The sequence below is a fragment of the Caloenas nicobarica genome, chromosome 1 (genome assembly GCF_036013445.1).
Source record: "Caloenas nicobarica isolate bCalNic1 chromosome 1, bCalNic1.hap1, whole genome shotgun sequence".
NCBI classification, from domain to species: domain Eukaryota; kingdom Metazoa; phylum Chordata; class Aves; order Columbiformes; family Columbidae; genus Caloenas; species Caloenas nicobarica.
Window position 1 is genome coordinate 87,360,410 of NC_088245.1, and position 19,610 is coordinate 87,380,019.

The 19,610-nt window shown below is 50.4% G+C and overlaps 1 protein-coding gene across 3 annotated transcripts in view; it reads right to left on the reverse strand.

The window, feature by feature from the left end:
- ATN1 (atrophin 1) overlaps window positions 1–19,610 on the reverse strand; it is a 27,858-nt gene continuing 8,248 nt past the window's right edge. For all 3 annotated transcript variants that reach the window (XM_065652689.1, XM_065652672.1, XM_065652681.1), the window contains 9 exons: window positions 10,749–10,940; window positions 9,792–9,929; window positions 9,318–9,431; window positions 5,113–7,118; window positions 4,334–4,550; window positions 3,508–4,225; window positions 2,111–2,254; window positions 1,680–1,860; window positions 1–1,142 (listed from right to left, as the gene is read on the reverse strand). In XM_065652689.1, coding sequence (XP_065508761.1) covers window positions 1,109–1,142; window positions 1,680–1,860; window positions 2,111–2,254; window positions 3,508–4,225; window positions 4,334–4,550; window positions 5,113–7,118; window positions 9,318–9,431; window positions 9,792–9,929; window positions 10,749–10,826 — 3,630 coding nt within the window. In that variant the 5' untranslated portion in view covers window positions 10,827–10,940 and the 3' untranslated portion in view covers window positions 1–1,108. The remainder of the gene's footprint in view (window positions 1,143–1,679; window positions 1,861–2,110; window positions 2,255–3,507; window positions 4,226–4,333; window positions 4,551–5,112; window positions 7,119–9,317; window positions 9,432–9,791; window positions 9,930–10,748; window positions 10,941–19,610) is intronic.

Here is a 19,610-nt window from a genome sequence, read left to right on the forward strand (position 1 = left end):
CTTCATTTGGGTGTTTTTCCATAGCTGGGTTGTTGATTTTCTTTTCCTTTTAATGGTTAAGTAAATATATATATATGGGGACCAATCGAGAAATACAACTGTGAAATCAGACACGCACAGGGTGGGGGGGGGGGGGCAAGGAGTCACAAGTTGCTACATAAAACTGCCACGTCTAATAGGATGTGCATGAGTTAAAGTACATCAATTCGAAGGGGTGAGGGGAAAGGGCAGCCGCCATCTCAAAGACAAATCTCAGGATACCGTACACTTGGCCATGTCGGCTCTCCCCACCGGGCTCAAAAGGGGTCATGGTGGTGACGGCAGCCTTGAAAACAGTCTCCTGGTGCTTTGCACCTCATGGCCATGCCCGTTCCTGTCAGCAGTGGGGAAGCACAACCACCACCTTGCAAAAAGTCTTGCAGTGCTTAGCACGCCGATGGCTGGGACCAGTCCCTCTGCAGGCAGGAGCGGCCGCGTTGGAAGGGGTCCTGTAATGCTTTGTTTGCATCTGAAGGGATGCTGGAGAGTGGGAAGCCGCTCTGGCTAATCTGAAATAAGTTCCACGTTGCTCTTCCATATCGCTAAAGCAGTAACTTACACCTAAAGAGAGGTGGGGTGTGAAGAGACATCTTGAAAAAAAGGCTCTGTTGGGTTTTGAGTTACTTCTTGGCTGCACCTCCTCCTCGCAGAAGCAGAAAAGGCAGCAGCACCATGTATGTGAAGTCCTGTAATTGTCTGCACTTTTTATTTAATGCAACTGTCCCCGCAAACAAAGGATGGAGCTTCTGCCATTGTGAATTCACATCAGTGTTTGTCTTTTTGAGCTCTGTGCAATGCTGATTCTGTTTTCTTCAGAGCTCTGCTGAAATCACGTACCAATCATTTCATGTTCATTAGTGGTGTGTCAATCCTCCCCCTATTTTCTGTCCTCCACTTTCTGCTCCCATGATGCCATCCCATACTTTTTGTCCTGTCATTTCTCACACACTAGTGCATGGTGGGATCAGGATATGTCAGTCTGCAGCTTCCCCTCCTCCAGGATTTGGTTGATCGATTGCTCCTCTTGAGAGAAAGACACGATGATGTCACATTGACACTAGAAGTCAATTTAAAGGGGTTTGTCACTTTCTTTCTTCAGGTGGCTAGAATAAAGAAGAGAAACAAGGTGACTGGGAGAGAGAAAAAGGCAATTTAGTATCCCCCACCGCCTTTTGTTAGTCTAGACCCACATGACACTGCGGGCTTGGAAACCTTTCCAAATCCTTCAAGTAGGAGATGCTATCAAAAAGGGACAACATTGCACCTCTCTCTTTCCCAACATGCTTCCCTATGCATTTGTGAAAGTCTCGTCTTGGCAAAAGCATCCAACCCTTGCAAATGTTTGGTATTATGGCAGGGTTATCGGTTAGTCATAAAGTGTGAAACATGCAAGTTTACGCTCTCACCAGGAGAAGAGGGGCTGAGACCCCACATAAGATTAGATACTGAGCAGCCACTTGCCAAGAATGACCTTCCTGGTGACCACTCCAGCAGCTGTGCCCCAGTGACAAGGCATCCCTGGTCCCAGGTGTGGGCTCAGGCTGAGTCACCCACTTCAGGGCCAATGCGCTCCTGTCCCCTCTGCCGCCCCCAGGCACCCCCTGCTCGCCCTGTGCTGTGGAGAGCACAGGTCCATGTACCTGTAGTAGTCCTCCTGCGTGGGGAGCGGCACGCCATGCAGAGGGTGATGGGCGTGAAGCCATTGCTGCTGTTCCAGAGCCAGGCGCTGCAGCTCAGCTGACTGTGCATGCATGGCCTGGAGCTGATGTGCTGCTGACATGGGTGCGGAGAGAGAGCCCGGCAGGTCCCTGTAGGGTGCAGCTGCAGCCAAAGATGAAACAGAGAAGAAATAAGGCAATATTAATAGCTCCATCCTCACCTGTGGCCCCACAATTCAGACAAAACTCCTGCACTTCCCTTCCCAGCCCTACCCATGTGCAGGAGTTGTTCATCCAGGGTTGTGTTTAATAGACCTCAGTTTGGGTCTATGACCTCTCATGTCCACCCTGCTCCGGGAGCTCTGCTGATGCCCTTCAGAGGAGAGCAGCAGACTCCCTGTGAGCACCCTTACCAAAAAGCTGGTGGCGCAGCACTTCATTCTCGTGCAGAGGGTGAGGCAGGAGGGGGTTGGGGATGGTTCCAGCTGGGTATGGTATCCGGGTGAGGTGTGATCCCGAGGCAAGTGGGTCGATAAGAGGGTGAACAGAGGCTGAGGCTGGGAAGAAAAGATACCACAAGATAATTGTCCTGTGCTTTTCAAGAGGTAACGCAGAGAAAGGCATAAGGCACAAGAAAATAGACACAGAGAGGGTTGGTGTGTGTTTGAGATGGAATGATTTCAAGGCTAGACAACACAGCAGCACATTCTTCTGTTACTCTTTTTGCCTGCATTGAATTTCACGTGAGCCAGCCTGGCATAGCTCTGTCCTTATGCTCCTCAGGAAGAAGTACTGCTCCTTAAAATCTGTTCTGCAAGGACCTGCCCTGCAATCACATCTATACCCAGTATCATGCCTATCTACCACCCTGGCTGTCATTCATGTACATACTCATATTGGGTTCTTTCATTTCCAGGTCTCATCCAGCACAGATGCTCAGTGCCAGGCACTCAAGTTTGCAAGTACCATCCAAGGCCAAAATGCAAGGTACTGTTCATAGGAAAACTGTTCTTTCCAGTGTTCTGGACTCTCTGCCAGAGTGCTGGCTGAAGGTGGCCAGCTACGGAGCATGAGGGAGTGGACCTTAATCTGTACCTGATGCCATCTCTGAGTAGTTGTGGCTGCTTAGACTGGGTGTCTGTCTGTCACCAGATTCCACTGACCGCTCACAGGACCTGAGCAGGCACAGCACTTTTTCCTACTGTAGTATGGGCTTTCCTTCCCCCAGATTTTCAGTCCTAAACTTCTTTTTACTTTGCTTTCCTATAGGATGTGGAAATGGAAGGACCACCACTCAATTCTGAAGGAGAGCAGCCTCCAGTTCCTTGCAATTAGTCCATCTTCTATCCCATCCCACCATCTGCAGCAAGAGCCATAGTTGCAAATTAGAGAACCAACATTTCATTAGTCCTAAAGATACTGTAAAATTCATTAGCAGGGCTCCCACTCCCTCTGCAGACCACAGCACCACCACCTTGGTAGCCAATGGGACCCCGGCACTCACATTGTGTCTCCAGAAATCTAGAACTAAAACACGGTGCAAACAACTCTGCTTGCCACTAAGCAGCAAACTCACAGACAGCCCAATACTTGCAACAGAAGTCAGTGTCTTTCGCTGGATGCAAGCAAGGGCAAGGCTGGATGACCATGATGTTGACCTCTTCTGGCTGAAGAGGTGGATCTGGGGCCTCAAAGTCTAGTCTCAGCAGCTTTTGGGCTTCCCCAGGACCAGAGCGAGGGAAAACAAAGAGGCCGTAGTAGGAGGGAGAGCAGGGCTTTGTGCAGGACACCACCCCCATGGGGTCCTTACCTGCATGTATGGCATCCTGCTGGTGGAGATGGAGGTGGGAGTGGATGTGGGAATGCTGATGATGATGAGGTGTCACATTGAGCATCTGCAGCCGGGCCAGAGGGTCATTGCTGAGAGCAGCCACCCGCTCGGCATGCTGGCGCTCAGCTGCCAAGCGCTCAGCATAGGACATGTCAGGACGAAGGGTCGGGCCGGCTGCCAGCGCCAGCCTCTCCCGCTCCAAGTGGCCCAGCCCTGGGTGGAAGGGAAAAGCGGGATGAAGGCCGGGGGCCGTCTGCAAACTCAGCCCGCCATGGCGTGGGAATGGATCCATGGCAGCAGCTGGCACGGCGTGGAGCTGCTCCAACTCAGCAGGCTTGACTTCAAAGCCAGGCTTGAGACGTTCACGCAGGTCCCGGTCCCTCAGGTCTCGTTCGCGGGCCTCCCGCTCTCTCAGCTCTCGCTCCCGTGTCGCTGGATCACTGCTGTAGATGGCCGGCACGTTGTACCCCAGCAAACCTGGGTCGACCGCACCCAGTGGCACATAGAAAGGGTGGTTGCGGTTGCTGGGGGACATAACATGGGGCCGTGCATATTCGCTGAGCGTGCGCAGAGCTGGGGTGTCAGGGCCCAGGTACGGGGGAACAGTTGCTACAGCACTGCCCTGCTCGAAGGAGGGGCGGTGGGGAACTGGCCCGAGGGACGAGCACTCAACCGGCCGGCCCTCCTGGGCCATCTTCTGCAAGAGAGCAGAGAGACCAGCTTTAGGGTCCCAGCAGGGAGTGGCCAAGGGTGTCCTCGAGCATCCACCCCGGCTGTGCTGCGGCAGTGGGATCCCCAAACCTACCACACTCCTCTCCAGCTCCCTCTCCTTCTCTCGCTCCTTCTCCCGCTCTCGTTCCCGCTCCCGCTCCTTCTCTTCCCGCGCCTTCTGCTCAGCCTCTCGCCGCACTTTCTCCACCAAGTCTGCCCTTTTCTTAGCCAGCTTGGAGCCATCAAGGGGTACGAAGTACAGGTCCGTGCGGGAGCAGGAGTTGAAGCCACGGTCTAGGTGTTTGTTGAATCTGGGGGGTGAGAGGTGTAGCCTATCAGCACAGAAGGGGTTGGAGGGCAGGGATGGGCGTGGGGATGGGGACAGGGGCAGGCAAAGCCAAGTCCAGCACTGTGGGAAAAGGAAGAACATCATGGAAAAGGTACTTAAAGGGGCCTGTAAGAAGGCTGGGGACAGACTTCTTAGCAGGGCCTGCTGCAACAGGACAAGGGGTAATGGTTTTAAACTAAAGCAGGAGAGATTCAGGCTACACATGAGGAAGAACTTTTTTACAGTGAGGATGGTGAAACACTGGCACAGGTTGCCCAGAGAGGCGGTCGATGCCCCATCCCTGGAGACATTCCAGGCCAGGCTGGACGGGGCTCTGAGCAACCTGATCTAGTTGAAGATGTCCCTGCCCATTGCAGGGGGGTTGGACTAGGTGACTTTTGAAGGTCTATTCCAACCCAAACTATTATATGAAAAGTCAAAAGGGTGCAGCTGCACCACACACTGAGGGTGACCTCCCCATCCCTGCCCCATACATCCCTCCCCAGCCTACAAACACCCCGTGTCTCCCCGCAGCCTCCCCTCACCTGGCTGACTGGCTGGCATGGCTCGGTACATCCACCACCTTGGGGGGTGGTGAGGGGCTGCGAGCGGGTGGCACGGGGCTCTCGGGGGGCTCGTATTCCTCCGATGGCTCCTGCTTGATCTGCGCAGCACTGAGGGGGAGTGGGGGTGGGGGGGGGGGTGGGGCGGCCATGCTCCCTGGCAGGGGTGGTGGTGCAGAAGGGGCGGGCGAGGGGGCTTTGTAGCCCCCTGCCACAGGGGAGGAGGCCACCCGGTAGCCAGGAGGCGTGGTTGCCCGGAAAGGGGCAGCTGAGGAAGCAGGGGGCGAACCTGGCTTATAGGGGGCTGGGGGCTGGAAGGTGGGGATGGGGGAGGCTGCCCGCTTCCCATAGGGGGCCACAGCTGAGGGGGGTACTGGGGGCGAGACGGTCTTGTAGGGGGCTGCAGATGGGGAGGCCATGGTGGCAATGACGGTGGAGAGGGTGGTGGCAGCTGAGGTGACCGGAGGGCCAGCCCCATGGGCAGGGGACGGCGGCGGTGGGGGGGGGAAGGTGTAGGTGGCAGGACTCTGCCCTGGGGGGTGAGCGCACATGCTGGAGTAGTTTCCCTGGGAGGAAGCAGCAGAGGAGGACGAGGAGGAAGAGGAGGAAGAAGAGGAAGAGGAGGACGAGGAAGAGGGAGCTGCAGCAGCAGACGAGGGAGCCTGGCTGTAAGCGGCCTGGCTGTGGGGAGGGTAGAGGCGCAGCCCATAGCTGGCATGGGAAGGATGATGGCTGTTTGACTCCAGGCCATGAGGGTAACCCCCGCTGGGTTGGGATGGAGCTGCAGCTGCCGGGGAGACCCCCCCACCGCTCCCGTGGCTGTGGTGGTGCTGCTGGGGTGGCTGCGGGTGATGGGGTGGCTGACTGGGGAAAGAGGCAGTGGGGTGGGAGCCAGCGTTACCCAGGGGGCGGCTGTATGGGGGCGGTCCCTGGCTCCAGACGGGCTGGGAGGGCAAGGATGGCTGGGTGTATTTAGGGGGCTGGCTGGACACGGAGAGGCCGCCGGGCGGGGGGAAAGAGTGGCCATAGGAGGCAGTGTAACTGGGCAGGGGCTGGGATGGGGAAGGCTGGGGGTACTGGGCCGAGGAGCTGGAGGCAGGCAGGGGTGGTGGGGCATAGGGGTAGCGGGAGGGGGCGAGCGCTGATGCCTTGTCCTGCCCCATCCCGTGGGGTGAGGGAAGGTGGCCGCTCAGGGCCTGCCCCACCATCCCCGGGGAACTGGAGGCAGCCACCGTGTTGTTGAGTGGGCGCAGGGCCGGGGGGGGAGGCAAATTGGCAGAGACGTGGGGAAAGGAAGGGGCTGAAGCAGGGGGCGCGGCTGGAGGGTTGGCTGGGGGTGTCTTTTGAGGTGGGGGGCCCCCGACCACTGACGCCAGTGAGATGGGAGTGGTGGGTGGCGGATTGTGCTTGGCGCTGAGGGTCTGCTCACGACCCACTGCTGCTGGGAGCACACCCAGCCCACTGGAAATTTTGGCCCCAACCTGGACCACATTGGCTGGAGGGTAAAGAGGAGCATGGGTGGAGGAGGAGGAGGAAGACGAGGAGGAAGAGGAGGAGGAAGAAGGGACAGCAGAAGGGGCAGCAACAGCAGAGGTGGAAGAGGCAGGTGTCTGTGGGGCTTGAGCCTGGAAAATTCGGGAGGCCTGGCCCTCCAGCTGGGAGTGGTAGCTCCCGGCAGGGGGTCCCTGGGGGTGCACCTCACCCGGGAGCCCAAAGCTGGGCTCGGGTGGACGAGCCAGGTTGTCAGGAGGGGGAGCCACCGGTGGGCTCTGGGGGAAGAGCGGAGGATGGTGGTAGGAGTGAGATGGCCCCTGAGACAGCACGGAGGAGGAGTCAGAGTCATTCTCCACGCTGCCAGGGCTGTAGACGCTGGGTGAGGTGCTCCTGTTATCTTGGTCAATGTCCCGTGGGTCACTGCTCATCTCATCATTGAAGCTGTGGCCATCAAGGCTGTCAACATCAGATGGGGATGGAGGGCAGGGCAACTCCTGAAATAAGGAGAGAGACGTTATGTGGCCTCCCAGACCATGCACAATGCTTTTCAAGTTCCCAGAGAACTTTCTGACCTTTTTCTGCCAGCACTAGAAAACCCCACAGAGGGAAGAAGCAAGGTATAAAAAACACCAGTCCTCCTGCCTCCCTTTGGATCAACTTCAGTGCTCTCAGGTCCTTCACAAGCATTACACACTTGGCAAGGAGATACCGATGGGCACTGTGTGTACAGAGGCAGAGAGGGAGGGCACGGAGCTGTTACAGATCAGGCTGAGAGTGAATAGATCCTCAAAAGGTCCTCACACCACCACCACCAGCAATGGGCCACTGGCCAGGGTATGATCAGTGGTGGTACCAGCTGGTGGCATGGAGCAGCATGCACCACTGTGTGCCCAGCACAGTCCCCAGACCCAGAATTCCTCTTCTTGTCCCGGCAGGACTGCTCCACCTTCCTGCCCCAAGTGTTTTCTCCTCTGGCTGTCCGGCTCCTTATGTCCCCCCTGCACTTCCCAATCCCTGCTCCTCCCTACCACCTCTCATCTCAGGCAATGAAGCATTGGTGACTCAACAGTCACTAATAGCATGGGCAAGTGCCACTCCTGATCCTGGGGGCTTACAGGAGAGTCTAAACTGAAATCTATGTAGGGAAATTACATAGGTATGACCACAGTGGTTTAATTAAAGTGACCTCAAAACATGAGCAAATATCCCTGTGTTTGTAGGCCTTTAAGGCCAGTTCCCTGAACAGGCTAACAGGGAACTGAGAAGCACAAGAGCAGAGTCCTCCTCCAACCATCCGACCACTGATCCAGCCTGGTGCCATCGGCATTTTGGAAAAGCCCTGTGACGACGACGCAGAGTGCATGCATGAGCAGATTTGGAACAACCATCACCTAAGACTTGACCACAACTTAAGCACCCCTGTTTCACACTGCTCTGGGGGAGCAAAAGAGTCCAAGTTGAACCTGACCAGCAGCTGCGCACAGAGCCAGGCTCTCGCCCCTGAGCTGGGAAAGGCACGTGCCCAGCTCTGAGAGTACGGCAGTCATAGAATCATAGAATGTCCTGAGTTAGAAGGGACCCACATGGATCATCAAGTCCAACTCCTGTCCCTGCATATGACAATCCCAAAATTCACACCATGTGTCTGAGGGTGTTGTCCAGTCTCTTCTTGAACACGGTCAGGCTTGGGGCTGTGACACCTCCCTGGGGAGCCTGTTCCAGTGCTCCACCACCCTCTGGGTGAAGAACCTTTTCCTAATGTCCAACCTAAACCTCCCTTGGCACATCTTCCTGCCATTCCCTTGGGTTCTGTCATTGGTCACTAAAGACAAGAGATCAGCACCTGCCCCTCCTCCTCCTCTTGTGAGGAAGCTGTAGCTGCCATGAGATCTCCCCTTGGTCTCCTCTTCTCCAGGCTGAACAAACCAAGTGATTTTATCTGATCCTCATACAGCTTCCCCTCCAAACCCTTCACCAACTTTGTAGCCCTCTTCTGAACACTCTCCAGTAGCTTTATATCCTTTTTATCCTGTGACGCCCAGAGCTGCACACAGTGCTCCAGGTGAGGCCGCACCAGTGCAGAGCAGAGCGGCACAATCCCCTCCCTGCCCGGCTGGCCATGCTGTGGTGGATGCACCCAGGACACGGTTGCCCCCTTGGCTGCCAGGGCACACTGTTGGCTCATGTTCAACTCGCCGCCAACCAGAACCCCCAGCTCCCTCTCTGTGGAGCTGCTCTACAGTATCTTGTTCCCCAGTCTGTATGTACAGCCAGGGTTGCCGTGTCCCAGGTGCAAAATCCAGCACTTGTCCTTCATGCATTTGGTGACTGCCCATTTCTCAAATTTGTCCAGATCCCTCTGCAGGGCCTCTCTGCCCTCAAGTGTGTCAACAGCTCCTCCCAATTCTGTGTCATTGGCAAACCTACTTAGTATTCCCTCAAGTCCTGTGTCCAAGTCATTTATGAAGACAGACAAGGCAAAAGAGACAGAGAGTCTTGGTCTGCTTGGTCGTCACTCCTGGTGGCATTTTTGTAGTGCGGCAGATGTCATTTAAGCTGGAAGAGCTGTAGCATGAAACCCGAGGTGGCACGGCTCCCATGTAGTGGGAAGCTCCAGCTGGGCAGGTCTGAGCAGCACAGGTAGGCAACAGGAGACTCAGGACATGCCAGCAACCACAGCATGGAAAACTCACCTCAGTTTTGGTTTTTTTGGGAGCGTTGGTGTCCTCCCCTTCACTCTCTGAGATCTCTTCTGTTCGGCCCTGCTTGCTGCCCTTGGGGGTGCAGGATTCCTCCACCCGCCCTTTCTGCAAGGGAGAAAAGAACAGGGAGGTGGAAGGGTCATGGGGTAACTTCCCACCCTGCCAGACCTCCACAGACTGCAGCAGGTGTGTTGAAGAGCTTAGCAGTGCAACACTGAGCCAGAATATGGCAAAAATTAGCACTATAAAGGGCTGGTGAGACTGAAGACCAGTTCTTGGGGGATGATGGGAAGCGCAAGATGCTGGGGATGAGAGCAAAGAAGGATCCCACCCATTCCAGAGAGCTAACACAGTATGGGTTCCTTGGTGGACCCGTTCTTGTCTGCGTTCCTGGATCCCTGAACAGATTCTACACAGTCTGGGCAGTCCTCAAGCACCCCATGCTCACGTACTAGCTTATACTACCTTTGTTGTTTGTCGGGACTTCTCAGCCTTGCCATCACTGCTGGAGGTGCTGATGCCCCCGGGGGAAGCTCGACCCCGTGACCTGAGCTCCTCTCGAGGCCCTGGAGTCTCTTTCTTCCGTCCACTCCGCATTGACATCTAAGAGAGCGATCACTGGATCAGTCCTGTTATGCATCTCACTCCACTCCTGCCCTGTCCTCAGTCTCCCAAAGCCCCTGAATTATAGAATAATTTGGGCCAGAAGGGACCTTCAAAGCTCATCTAGTCCAACCCCCATGCAATGGGCAGGGACATCTTCAACTAGATCAGGTTGTTCAGAGCCCCGTCCAGCCTGGCCTGGAATGTCTCCAGGGATGGGGCATCTACCACCTCTCTGGGCAACCTGGGCCAGTGTTTCACCACCCTCATTGTAAAAAATGTCTTCCTCATGTCCAGCCTGAATCTCCCCTGCTTTGGTTTAAAACCATTACCCCTTGTCCTGTCACAACAGGCCCTGCTAAAAAGTCTGTCCCTATCTTTTCTTATAGGCTCTTTTTAAGTACCAAAATGCCACAATAAGGTCTCCCTGGAGCCTTCTCCAGGCTGAACTACCCCAACGCTCTCGGCCTTTCCGCACAGCAGAGGTGCTCCAGTCCTCTGATGATTTTTGTGGCCTCCTCTGGCCCCTCTGCAACAGGTCCATGTCTTTCCTGTGCTGAAGGCTCCAGAGCTGGACGCAGGACTCCAGGTGGGGTCTCACCAGAGCAGAGGGGCAGAATCACCTCCCTCAACCTGCTGGCCATGCTGCTTTTGGTGCAGCCCAAGATATGACTGGCCTTCTTGGCTGCAAAGCCCCTGAACCCTCGGGCACTCCACTACACCAAACTCATGTTCACAAGCTTTGCCATGAGCTTCAGTTCCAACCCATAGCTTCGGCTTGGCTCCAGTGCCCCACCTCTCATCTCCCACCTCACGTACTGAGTCTTTGTTCTGTCGTGTCTTCATTCTTTTGGGTGTAGGACCCCCATTCTCCTTGGCCCGGTTTGATGAAAACATAAATTTCTATCACTTCACACCCCTCTTCGGCTGTTCCTGGGAGGCAGGTATGGGCAAGAGCAGTTCTTCTAGAAGGGAGGCATACACCAGCAATGCAACAAGATCCCAGTGAACCTGAAAAGCAGACAAGGAGATGAGAGGGGAGACAGGAGAGGAGGACATCCTTTTGTGGTCTGCTACAGAAATATGACAAAATAATACTGTTTCCTTAATTATTATTTACAGATAAAGAAGGTGTTTACAAAAAATGCAATAACCTTCCCCATCAGAAGCAGGATTTGGCTACTGTCACACCTGATTTCCAGCTTCTAGGAGGGACACCCACACGATATGAGGCAGGCAGTCCTCCAGTTTTTTGGAGGAAGCGGGTAGGAATGGTTATCAGTATGCTGACTGTCCTCCTTAGTATTTCCATTTCCTTGTTTATTTGATCTTCAGAGAGAGAGAGAGAAAAAATAATGGGAAAGTGTTCCTAATGACAAATTTTGTGACTTCATTAGCTCCTCTCTGCACTTGTTGTCAGTGCAGTAAGTTGCACTATCTTTAACTGCCCATGTGCCGTCATTAGTGAGCTCTGCATAACAAGCCCATAGCTGCCTTTGCTGAAGGGGTATTACACAGCCCTGCCCCCTCCAGAGCACATGCACATGTACACCTGCACCAGCACGTTACGTAGAAAATGTGAGAAGTCTTGCTTAGGCTGTTCAGTGTTCAATGTACACAAATAGGTGTGAAAAAACACATTTAGCTTTGATTTTGCACGATGCAAACAGAATCAACTGTTTAGTTTGGAGTGCCTAGGTCTCCCCTCCTTTGCCATACATTGGGCTGCTTCTCAGTGTACCACATAAGAGTCATGACCAGAGATGCTGAGTAAATCTTTACACTTTGCAGCAGTGGCAAGATTTCTGAGCTCCCTCTGAACAAATTTACAGCTTTGTGCTATGTCCAAAAGCACCACAGATATTTAACACTCTGTTATGACACATGGTTCCTAATTCAGAGTATGAAACCATGATTGTATTATCCTGGGAACTGGTGTGAAGTGATTCAGGTTGTGCTGAAGATAATCTGCTTGGCTCCACCCAGCTCAAGATCTTCCGCACTGCACTGTGCAGGGGTAACCAAAAAGAGACTGTCCTTCCCCAGCCTGTCATTCAAGCTCCTGTACTCAGATTCTGCAATGAGCAATCTGCAAGACAAGGAAACGTGTCCTGTGGACGAGGCATAAGGAGAAAAGATGCACATCTCGTGGGTTATATTCTTTGATCTGGAAGCACAGCGAAGTTTTGTGAATAAGACAGCTTGAGATTTGGGACTCCTGAAGGCCAACGCAGACCTGGAAAGATTAGCTTCCAGACAGCGCAGGAGCAGTCTGGATGTACTTTCGTTTCTCTGAGAAGGGAGCTGGAACCAGGGATAGAACCATAGAATCATTTTGGTTGGAAAATACCTTTAAGATCATCGAGTCCAACCTTTAATTTGGATCAGGGCAAAGGCACCAGACAGGAGAACTCTTGGACCTCCTGTGCAGCCCTCCTACTGGACTGTGTGGCCTTGGAGTCACTGTTTTCCACCGCCTCCATCTCCCTACCTGAGAAAAGGGAGTAATGACACCAGCCTGCCTCTTGTGGGGCTCCACGTCTTCCCTGACCAATGCTTAGAGAAATCCAGCTGGAAGGTACTTGAGCAGGGGATTGTTTGTTTTAATTTCATTAATATTTTATTTGACCCTCATCATGAAAGCCACAGGGGACTCATCCAGCATTAACTTCCACACACAACAATTCATTAACTGAGACCTCTTCTCTAATAGAAAAATAGCTCACAATGGCTTATAACTGACCTAATGGAGGCAGAGCACTCTCCTAATCCCCACCAGCTGACATGTTTTACAGCCTTGCATTTCTGTCATACTTCGGCCTCTGGTTGCTAATTCAGCCAGTTACACTGGTGCTATTCCAGATAAACATCTAGAATTAACACTTCTTACATGAAACAAACACTGTAAGAAAGGCAATCCTAATCTAGCTCTACTTCAACACGCATCATGTTGGCAACCTTTAAGTATTAGCTCAGCTCTGAACACAGAAGCAGCAACAGCACGTTACCAGTATGTCACTGCTCTTTACATCCAACAGGGATGCCACCCACACCTCCCACACCAAAGAGCTGAACATCATAACGCAACACACAGGTCTCACTTCAGCTTTCCAATAACCCTGTAATGACAATTATGGTCTTCTTTCTAGAGAAGTAAATCATAGAAATAATATGCATCCAACCACATACCAAAACTTCTCTTTTTAAAAGAAATACCAGCTTGGTACTTACGTCAAACGCTGAATATACAGTACCTAACAAACCCAGGAACAAATCTGTACGTTTCAGTGGACATAAATAACCACTGGGGCAGAGGTTTCTATCACTTAGAGGGTGAAGACTTTTCTAAAATACATAACAGAATTGATGCATACATTAGGCTCAGTACAGCAACTGTTATGTCAGAGGCCAGATGAGAGGATCACACCACCACCTTCTAATTTTAACATCTATGAAATAAAAGCTTGCAATGTGAGCCTTGACAATTAACAAAGTTACACCTAACCATTCCCGTCCCTGAAGATCCCTGTAAATGCCTCTGAAGAGTTCTTAGGACTCTGTGGTTTTGGAAAGGAAACGAGACATTTGGCAGGGCTGCAGTCGAAGGGATAACCTTTTCCTGGCCCTGTGAAGCCCTTTACAGGTTTGATTGAGTTATGAGGCATTGCGAATTGCTGTTTTCTGTTTGCATTTCATACAACCCAGCTTGGTTTGGCTCACTGCCCAAACCCCTCCATATTCTCAGCTAAGCCCTGATGCAGTCTCCTGCAAGCAACACACACTCAACAGGCATTCCCACACGGGATCCAAAATGGATCCCACTCCTCTTCCTCTCCAGCTTCAAGTAATTCTCCTTGCCAAAGGTGGACTGTCCTGCACAGGCAGCCAGGAGATCACGGGCTCTGGTTCCTCTTCTGTTGAAGGAAGCAGATAAGCTATCTCCTTCCCAGGCTGTAGTGTGGAACAGCTCTTCACAGGTAACAAAACTGGAATCAATTCCTTCTCAAATGAGATGCACTCAAGTTTTACCTACTTAAGTATATACCCTTAGCCTCTCTTAGGAAGTTGGGTGAATGTTTGTCCTTGGCTCTGGATAGGATATACACATTAGACTGAAGGTCTGAGAAAAACTTTCCTATATGGCAACCAACGCAGAGGAAATGGGAACAGGACCAAGTTATCTAGGATGGTGTTTAGGGGCTTGGCTGGGAACTGTAAATGACAAATCAGCCACACACCTCAAAGACTTGTACATGCCACGGCTGTACACACAGGTATACCCAGTACATATCCCAGTAGCAGTGAGGCAATTTCCAAAGAGACACAGAAGTCTGGGAGGTGCCTCCAAATCCACCGAGGGCTGAAGGGTTTCCTCACTTCAGCTGGTGCTCAACAGCAGAGCAAGCTCCAGGATGGGCAAACGAAGTCTGGGGCTCCAGTCTGCTTGAGAAGATTAAAGGCCAGCTTAGCTCCAGCGAGTCCTCCCTGGGGCCAGTGACAGAAGAAGGGAGAGCTGAAAGCTCCCAATATCCATGCCACTTAAAAGAGCTGCTACCACCACCATTACTTCACCAGTGTTTCTCCAGCTAGCAGACATTTAAGACCTGATTCAGTCCTCACCGAGTCCTCACTGCTGGTAGTTGTCAACAGTTACCACTGTCTCCTCATTCTTTTGTATTACTGCTCTCTTTGGGGGGAAAAACAAACAAACGATCTACTTGATTTTATTATCTACTGCTCCTGATCTTCTCTGACTGTAACATCCCAGGGATCTCAGGCGGATTCAGACCTGGTCCAAGCAGGAGAGGAGGTGCAGAAGGAAAAACATGACTATGGTACATGTCACAGGAGTCTCTTCTGAGCTAGTCAGTGATGATTTGCGGGTGGAGAGGAATAGCACTGATGTACCCTCCCCTTTCCACTGAGGTTCTGCCTAGGCATTGCCTGGTACATCATATACCATCACATACTACTGAGTGCAAACACGTCAAGGTGCACAGCTGGATCACTCAGTCTGAAAGAAGAAATGCATTAAAAACTCTGCCATCCATCAGGACCACAAATGCTGCAAGAAGGGGCAACTGACAGCATCTGTACTTTTAAATGAAATGGGACAATGCCTGTTTTCTGGTCCTGGGGGTGACTGACATTACACAGCTTGCACCCAGATAGCAAAATTCTCCTACCCTCCTAAAGGGGACGGACACATCTAACCTGGCCACTGGCAATCGGCACAGCCCTGCACTAACTCCTAAACCACACTCAGGCATCATCTGGGAGAGCACTTGCTGGCACAGACCAAAGACCACACAAAGGAACAGGAATGCCACAGCAATGGACAGCCAGTGCTGTGCACCAGTGTTGCTACTACAGACGTAGCCAGCATCACCTTCCACTGGATGCCAGTCCATGGAAAATGTTTGGAGTGAGGAGTCGCCTCCTCCTTTAGTCTAAGTACAGATGTGCTGAAGTTGAAACCTCTTGTTTTCTTCAGTTGGGAACTGTTGAAAGTACACAGTGACTATTCCTTAAGTAATTTTTTTGAAATGTAGGAACTACATCCAAAATCCTACATGAAGTCAAAGACATTTGCCTTGCAAAGGCAGGGATTTAGAAGTCAGAAGGTGTGAGAATTAAACTGAGTCTGTTTCTCTGCAATTAATCAGCTCTGTGTTCCCACCCTGGTTTTTCTGTTCTCCCTTCTGCTAAGGGAAACGTTAGCACTGGAGGTAGGAACCAGCGTGGCAAAACAATCACAGCTGCTTTCTAACACATTGCAGATGCTGAAAAGTGTCCTGAAAGTAAGATGGGATGAAAGCAAATGGACCCTTTTGACAGATAAAGATCACTCAGATGGGGGTGCCCACTGGAATAGTATGACCGGGGACACACACCATGGGTGGGAAGTCAGAAGCTGGCATATTTATTTATACTGTCCCATGAATGACAGTCCCAGCCAATACATTTTTAATTCCTGTCTCCATTTACCTCATTTATAAAACAAAAGCAAAATTCCCAGAAATTTAATCGAGGTTAACAGCTGTGTAGTATCCCAAAACCACAAATTTTTGTCCAAAATACTGCCATTAGACAACCCAAAGTACAACACTTCCCAATGGCTAAGTACCTGACTTATGTTTGAGCCCTGGTGTCTTTCTATGGGGCACAGTGGAGACAGGGAGGGAAGGGGAAGGGTGCTGTGTTTAGTGCTAGCAATAAATGTATAGGTCAGGGTTCAGGTTGCACGTTACAGCCTTATTGTCAGTCTTTTGATTGAGTGCAATATTACTGTAAAAGGGAAAATGATTATGTGAGCAAATTGATTAGGATGCCAAAATGGTTGAATGCCAAGATGGAGGTGGGCAGACACTTGCAGATAATATTATCTTGGGCACAACTATTCCCATGACTTGCAAATTTTTTTTTTACTCGGTAAATTTTTTTAAGAATAAATATATTTTGCATGCAACACCAAATGAAAGGTACTTTGAAACACAGGCATTTTTCTGTTTCCTACAAAATTACTACAACAGCGGGTAGATGCAGGGGCTGTGAACTCAGGCTGGAAGGTAGATTCATCAAGGACTAAGACTGTAAACCTGGTCAAATAATCATACTCCAGCTAAAACTCTTGCCTACCCAGAGCATGAAGTTTAACTAACATCATTCCCCAATACTAACATGAAGCTGGGGGATCCCAGGGGACTGAAATACTCATAAGCTCAGGCCAAAGGCAGGGAGCATGAGCTAAAGCCCACGCACTCATGCCATGATTGGAGCACACACCTCCCTGTCCTCTGCCGCCCCCCAACACTGCACCTGTGACAGCGGGACAGGACCATCCAACCACCAGCAGCTGTCGGATGCAGCCGGGAAGGGCTGAGACCTGCCCCACCACACAGGCTTGGCAGCACAGCGTTACATGGCAAACAGACAAAAACACCACAAAACAACCATCTGTAACTGAAGTGAAAACTGCTGTTACTGCTCAGAAATCAAAATATAAGAGTTCGGTATAAAACCAGTGAGAGTTGTGGGTTTTTTGTAATTTTCTATGAGTAAATTGATTTTATATTGGCAGTGTACTAGAATATCATTGGATTCTATCTTCAAAATATTACATAAAACGAGTAACTACGAAATGTTTAAATATGTTTTCAGAAACTTTTTTCTGTACTGAAGGGCAAATTACACACACTTTAATCAACAAGCTGAATGAACTCTCTTGATTTACATGTACCCATGCACAGAAGAGAAGACGACGTTTGAGACCACCTGAGGAAACTGAACATACACAAGTCCACAGGACCTGATGAGGTGCACCCCAAGGTCCTGACAGAATTGGCTGATATAGTTGCCAAGCCACTCTCCATCATATTTGAAAAGTCACGGCAGTCAGGTAAAAACCCCAGTGACTGGAGAAAAAGAGAATACTGTAGCCATTTTTAAAAAGGGTAATAAGGAGGACTGTGAGAACCACCAACCAGTCAGCCTCACTCAGAGAAGCTGTGGATGCCCCATCCCTGGAAGTATTCAACGTCAGGATTGGTTGAAAATGTCCCTGCCCATGGCACAGGAGTTGGGACTAGATGATCTTTAAAGGTCTCGTCCAGCCCAAACCATTCTATGATTCTATGCCTAAAATAATACCTCCCAGACCCAATCTGAGCCAACAGCTTTAATCCTTGTCAACAGTGCTTGTGAACAATTTCACTTGTCATTCTACCTACGTCCTCCTTCCCCCTAGTAAAATGATAAATAAAAATTAAAATGCTCACATTTCAGGAAAGGGTGCCAAATAGGGATACTAAAAATAACTTGCAGAGTGCTGGCAGTCATAGGAAATACAGCTAGTGTACATTTTATTAAGTCTGTTTTAATGGTTTGTTTTCTTAATTCTGCAAAACCATGAGGAGTAAGAATGTTATTTTAAGTATGAAAGCTGTTATTCTGGAATCTCCATTCAGTGTAAAACTTATCTGAGGAAAAGATTTCTGATAAACAGAGTGAAATAAAAACAATTAGAGCTAACGTGAGGTAATAAATACTAAAAATATTCATGCATTTAACAATAGCTTAATTTACAGCACAGAAGAAGATACTGATTTTTGCAGAAGCAACTGAAAATAAAGTTTGATTCACTAAACGGAGGTTACATGTACTTAAGAAGGTTACGTTAATCGTTAAACAATTCCTGAGGGCACACTAAAGTGACTGTAAGTATGTAACAGATTTACTTAAAATATCTCAGAAGAATCGTGCAGTCTCCCCAGAGGAAGGCCTCTGGATCTCTTGGAGAGAAAGGCTGGCAGAGCCCAGTGGATCACAAAATGCAACACACCGGGCTCTTCCCTCTGCGAGCAGGAGGGAGGCCTAGGGGTGTGTGATGCAGAGGAGGGACACATCACACTCTTCCTACTCACTATTTTAAGAAGTGCAATGTCTTCCATATTTGCAATGCCTGAGCACACCTTACCTGTAGGGCTGTTAGGGGCTAAGGGTCTATTGTCATACATTAACACCCCCTTTTTAAACACTGATGTACCTTTCCTAAGAAATGCAAAGTAAATTACTCAAAGACATCACAGGCTACTAAAAAAAAATACGTCAGCTGGAAGGGACCTCTGCAGGTCCAAGCTCCTGCTCACAGCAGGGCTGACCTCAAATCTAGAAGGGATTGCTCAGGGCCTCAACGAGGCAATTCCAAAACATCTTCAGGAGCAAAACTTCCCCAGCTGACCTGAGACACCCAATCCAGTGCTGAAACACTCATTATCAGTTGTAATTTCCTTGTTGCAACTTGTGACCATGAGTCCACGTACCACAGCTCCTCACTCTTGGTACCTGGAAGTTATCCATCCATCAACCCATCATGGTTCCAGACTTCTGCTGCAAGTCCTTACTGGAAAATATTGTTGGTAACTTTGCAGCTGCAGGACCAGCAGCTGAATCCAAAGTCATAGTAGCCACACCATCCATCCTTCAGTAATAGACCAGTGTAAAGCATGGCCACCACTTTCTGCTAAGACCCGTATCATTCTGAAGCTGGCAGAGGGAGGTCCAGGCAAAGATATGACCTGCTCAGAGCCCTCAGTCCCAGGGAAACTAGTCAGAGTGAAGAGAAGAATCAGACAGAAGCTCAGTAGCTAAAAGGATCAAGCTCTGTAAATGGATTTGAATGAATGAAGTCCTGAAAGTATCAGGCTAGGTGGAAGAAAGCCTGCTGTATCCTTACAAGAATCAGTGTCCTACCTCCCAATGGCATTAAGTTAGGAGGCATGGTCAGTACTGCAGATGATCACAACTGGAGAGAGAACTTAAAAGAATAAAACACTGAAGAAGCAAAACTAGGATGGATACAGAAAAAGGGCAAAGGGAAGCCAATGTGGCTGATGAGAGTAAACTAATAACAGTAATAATGAGAACTGAGGAGAACTGTAGAAGGACTTTCCAAGAGGAGTGATTGGGCAACGAAATGGCATGTGAATTTCAATCTTGATAAACATAAAGCAATGCACACAGAGAAAAAAACAACTCCATCTCCACATAAGACCAGTGCCACTCAAGAGTGATACCCTCAGGATGTAAGAACGGAAATGTCACCTTGGCATTCAGCAGCCATGAAGAAAGCAAAACATATGCTAGAAATTCCTAAGAAAAGAACTGAAAACAAACCAGACA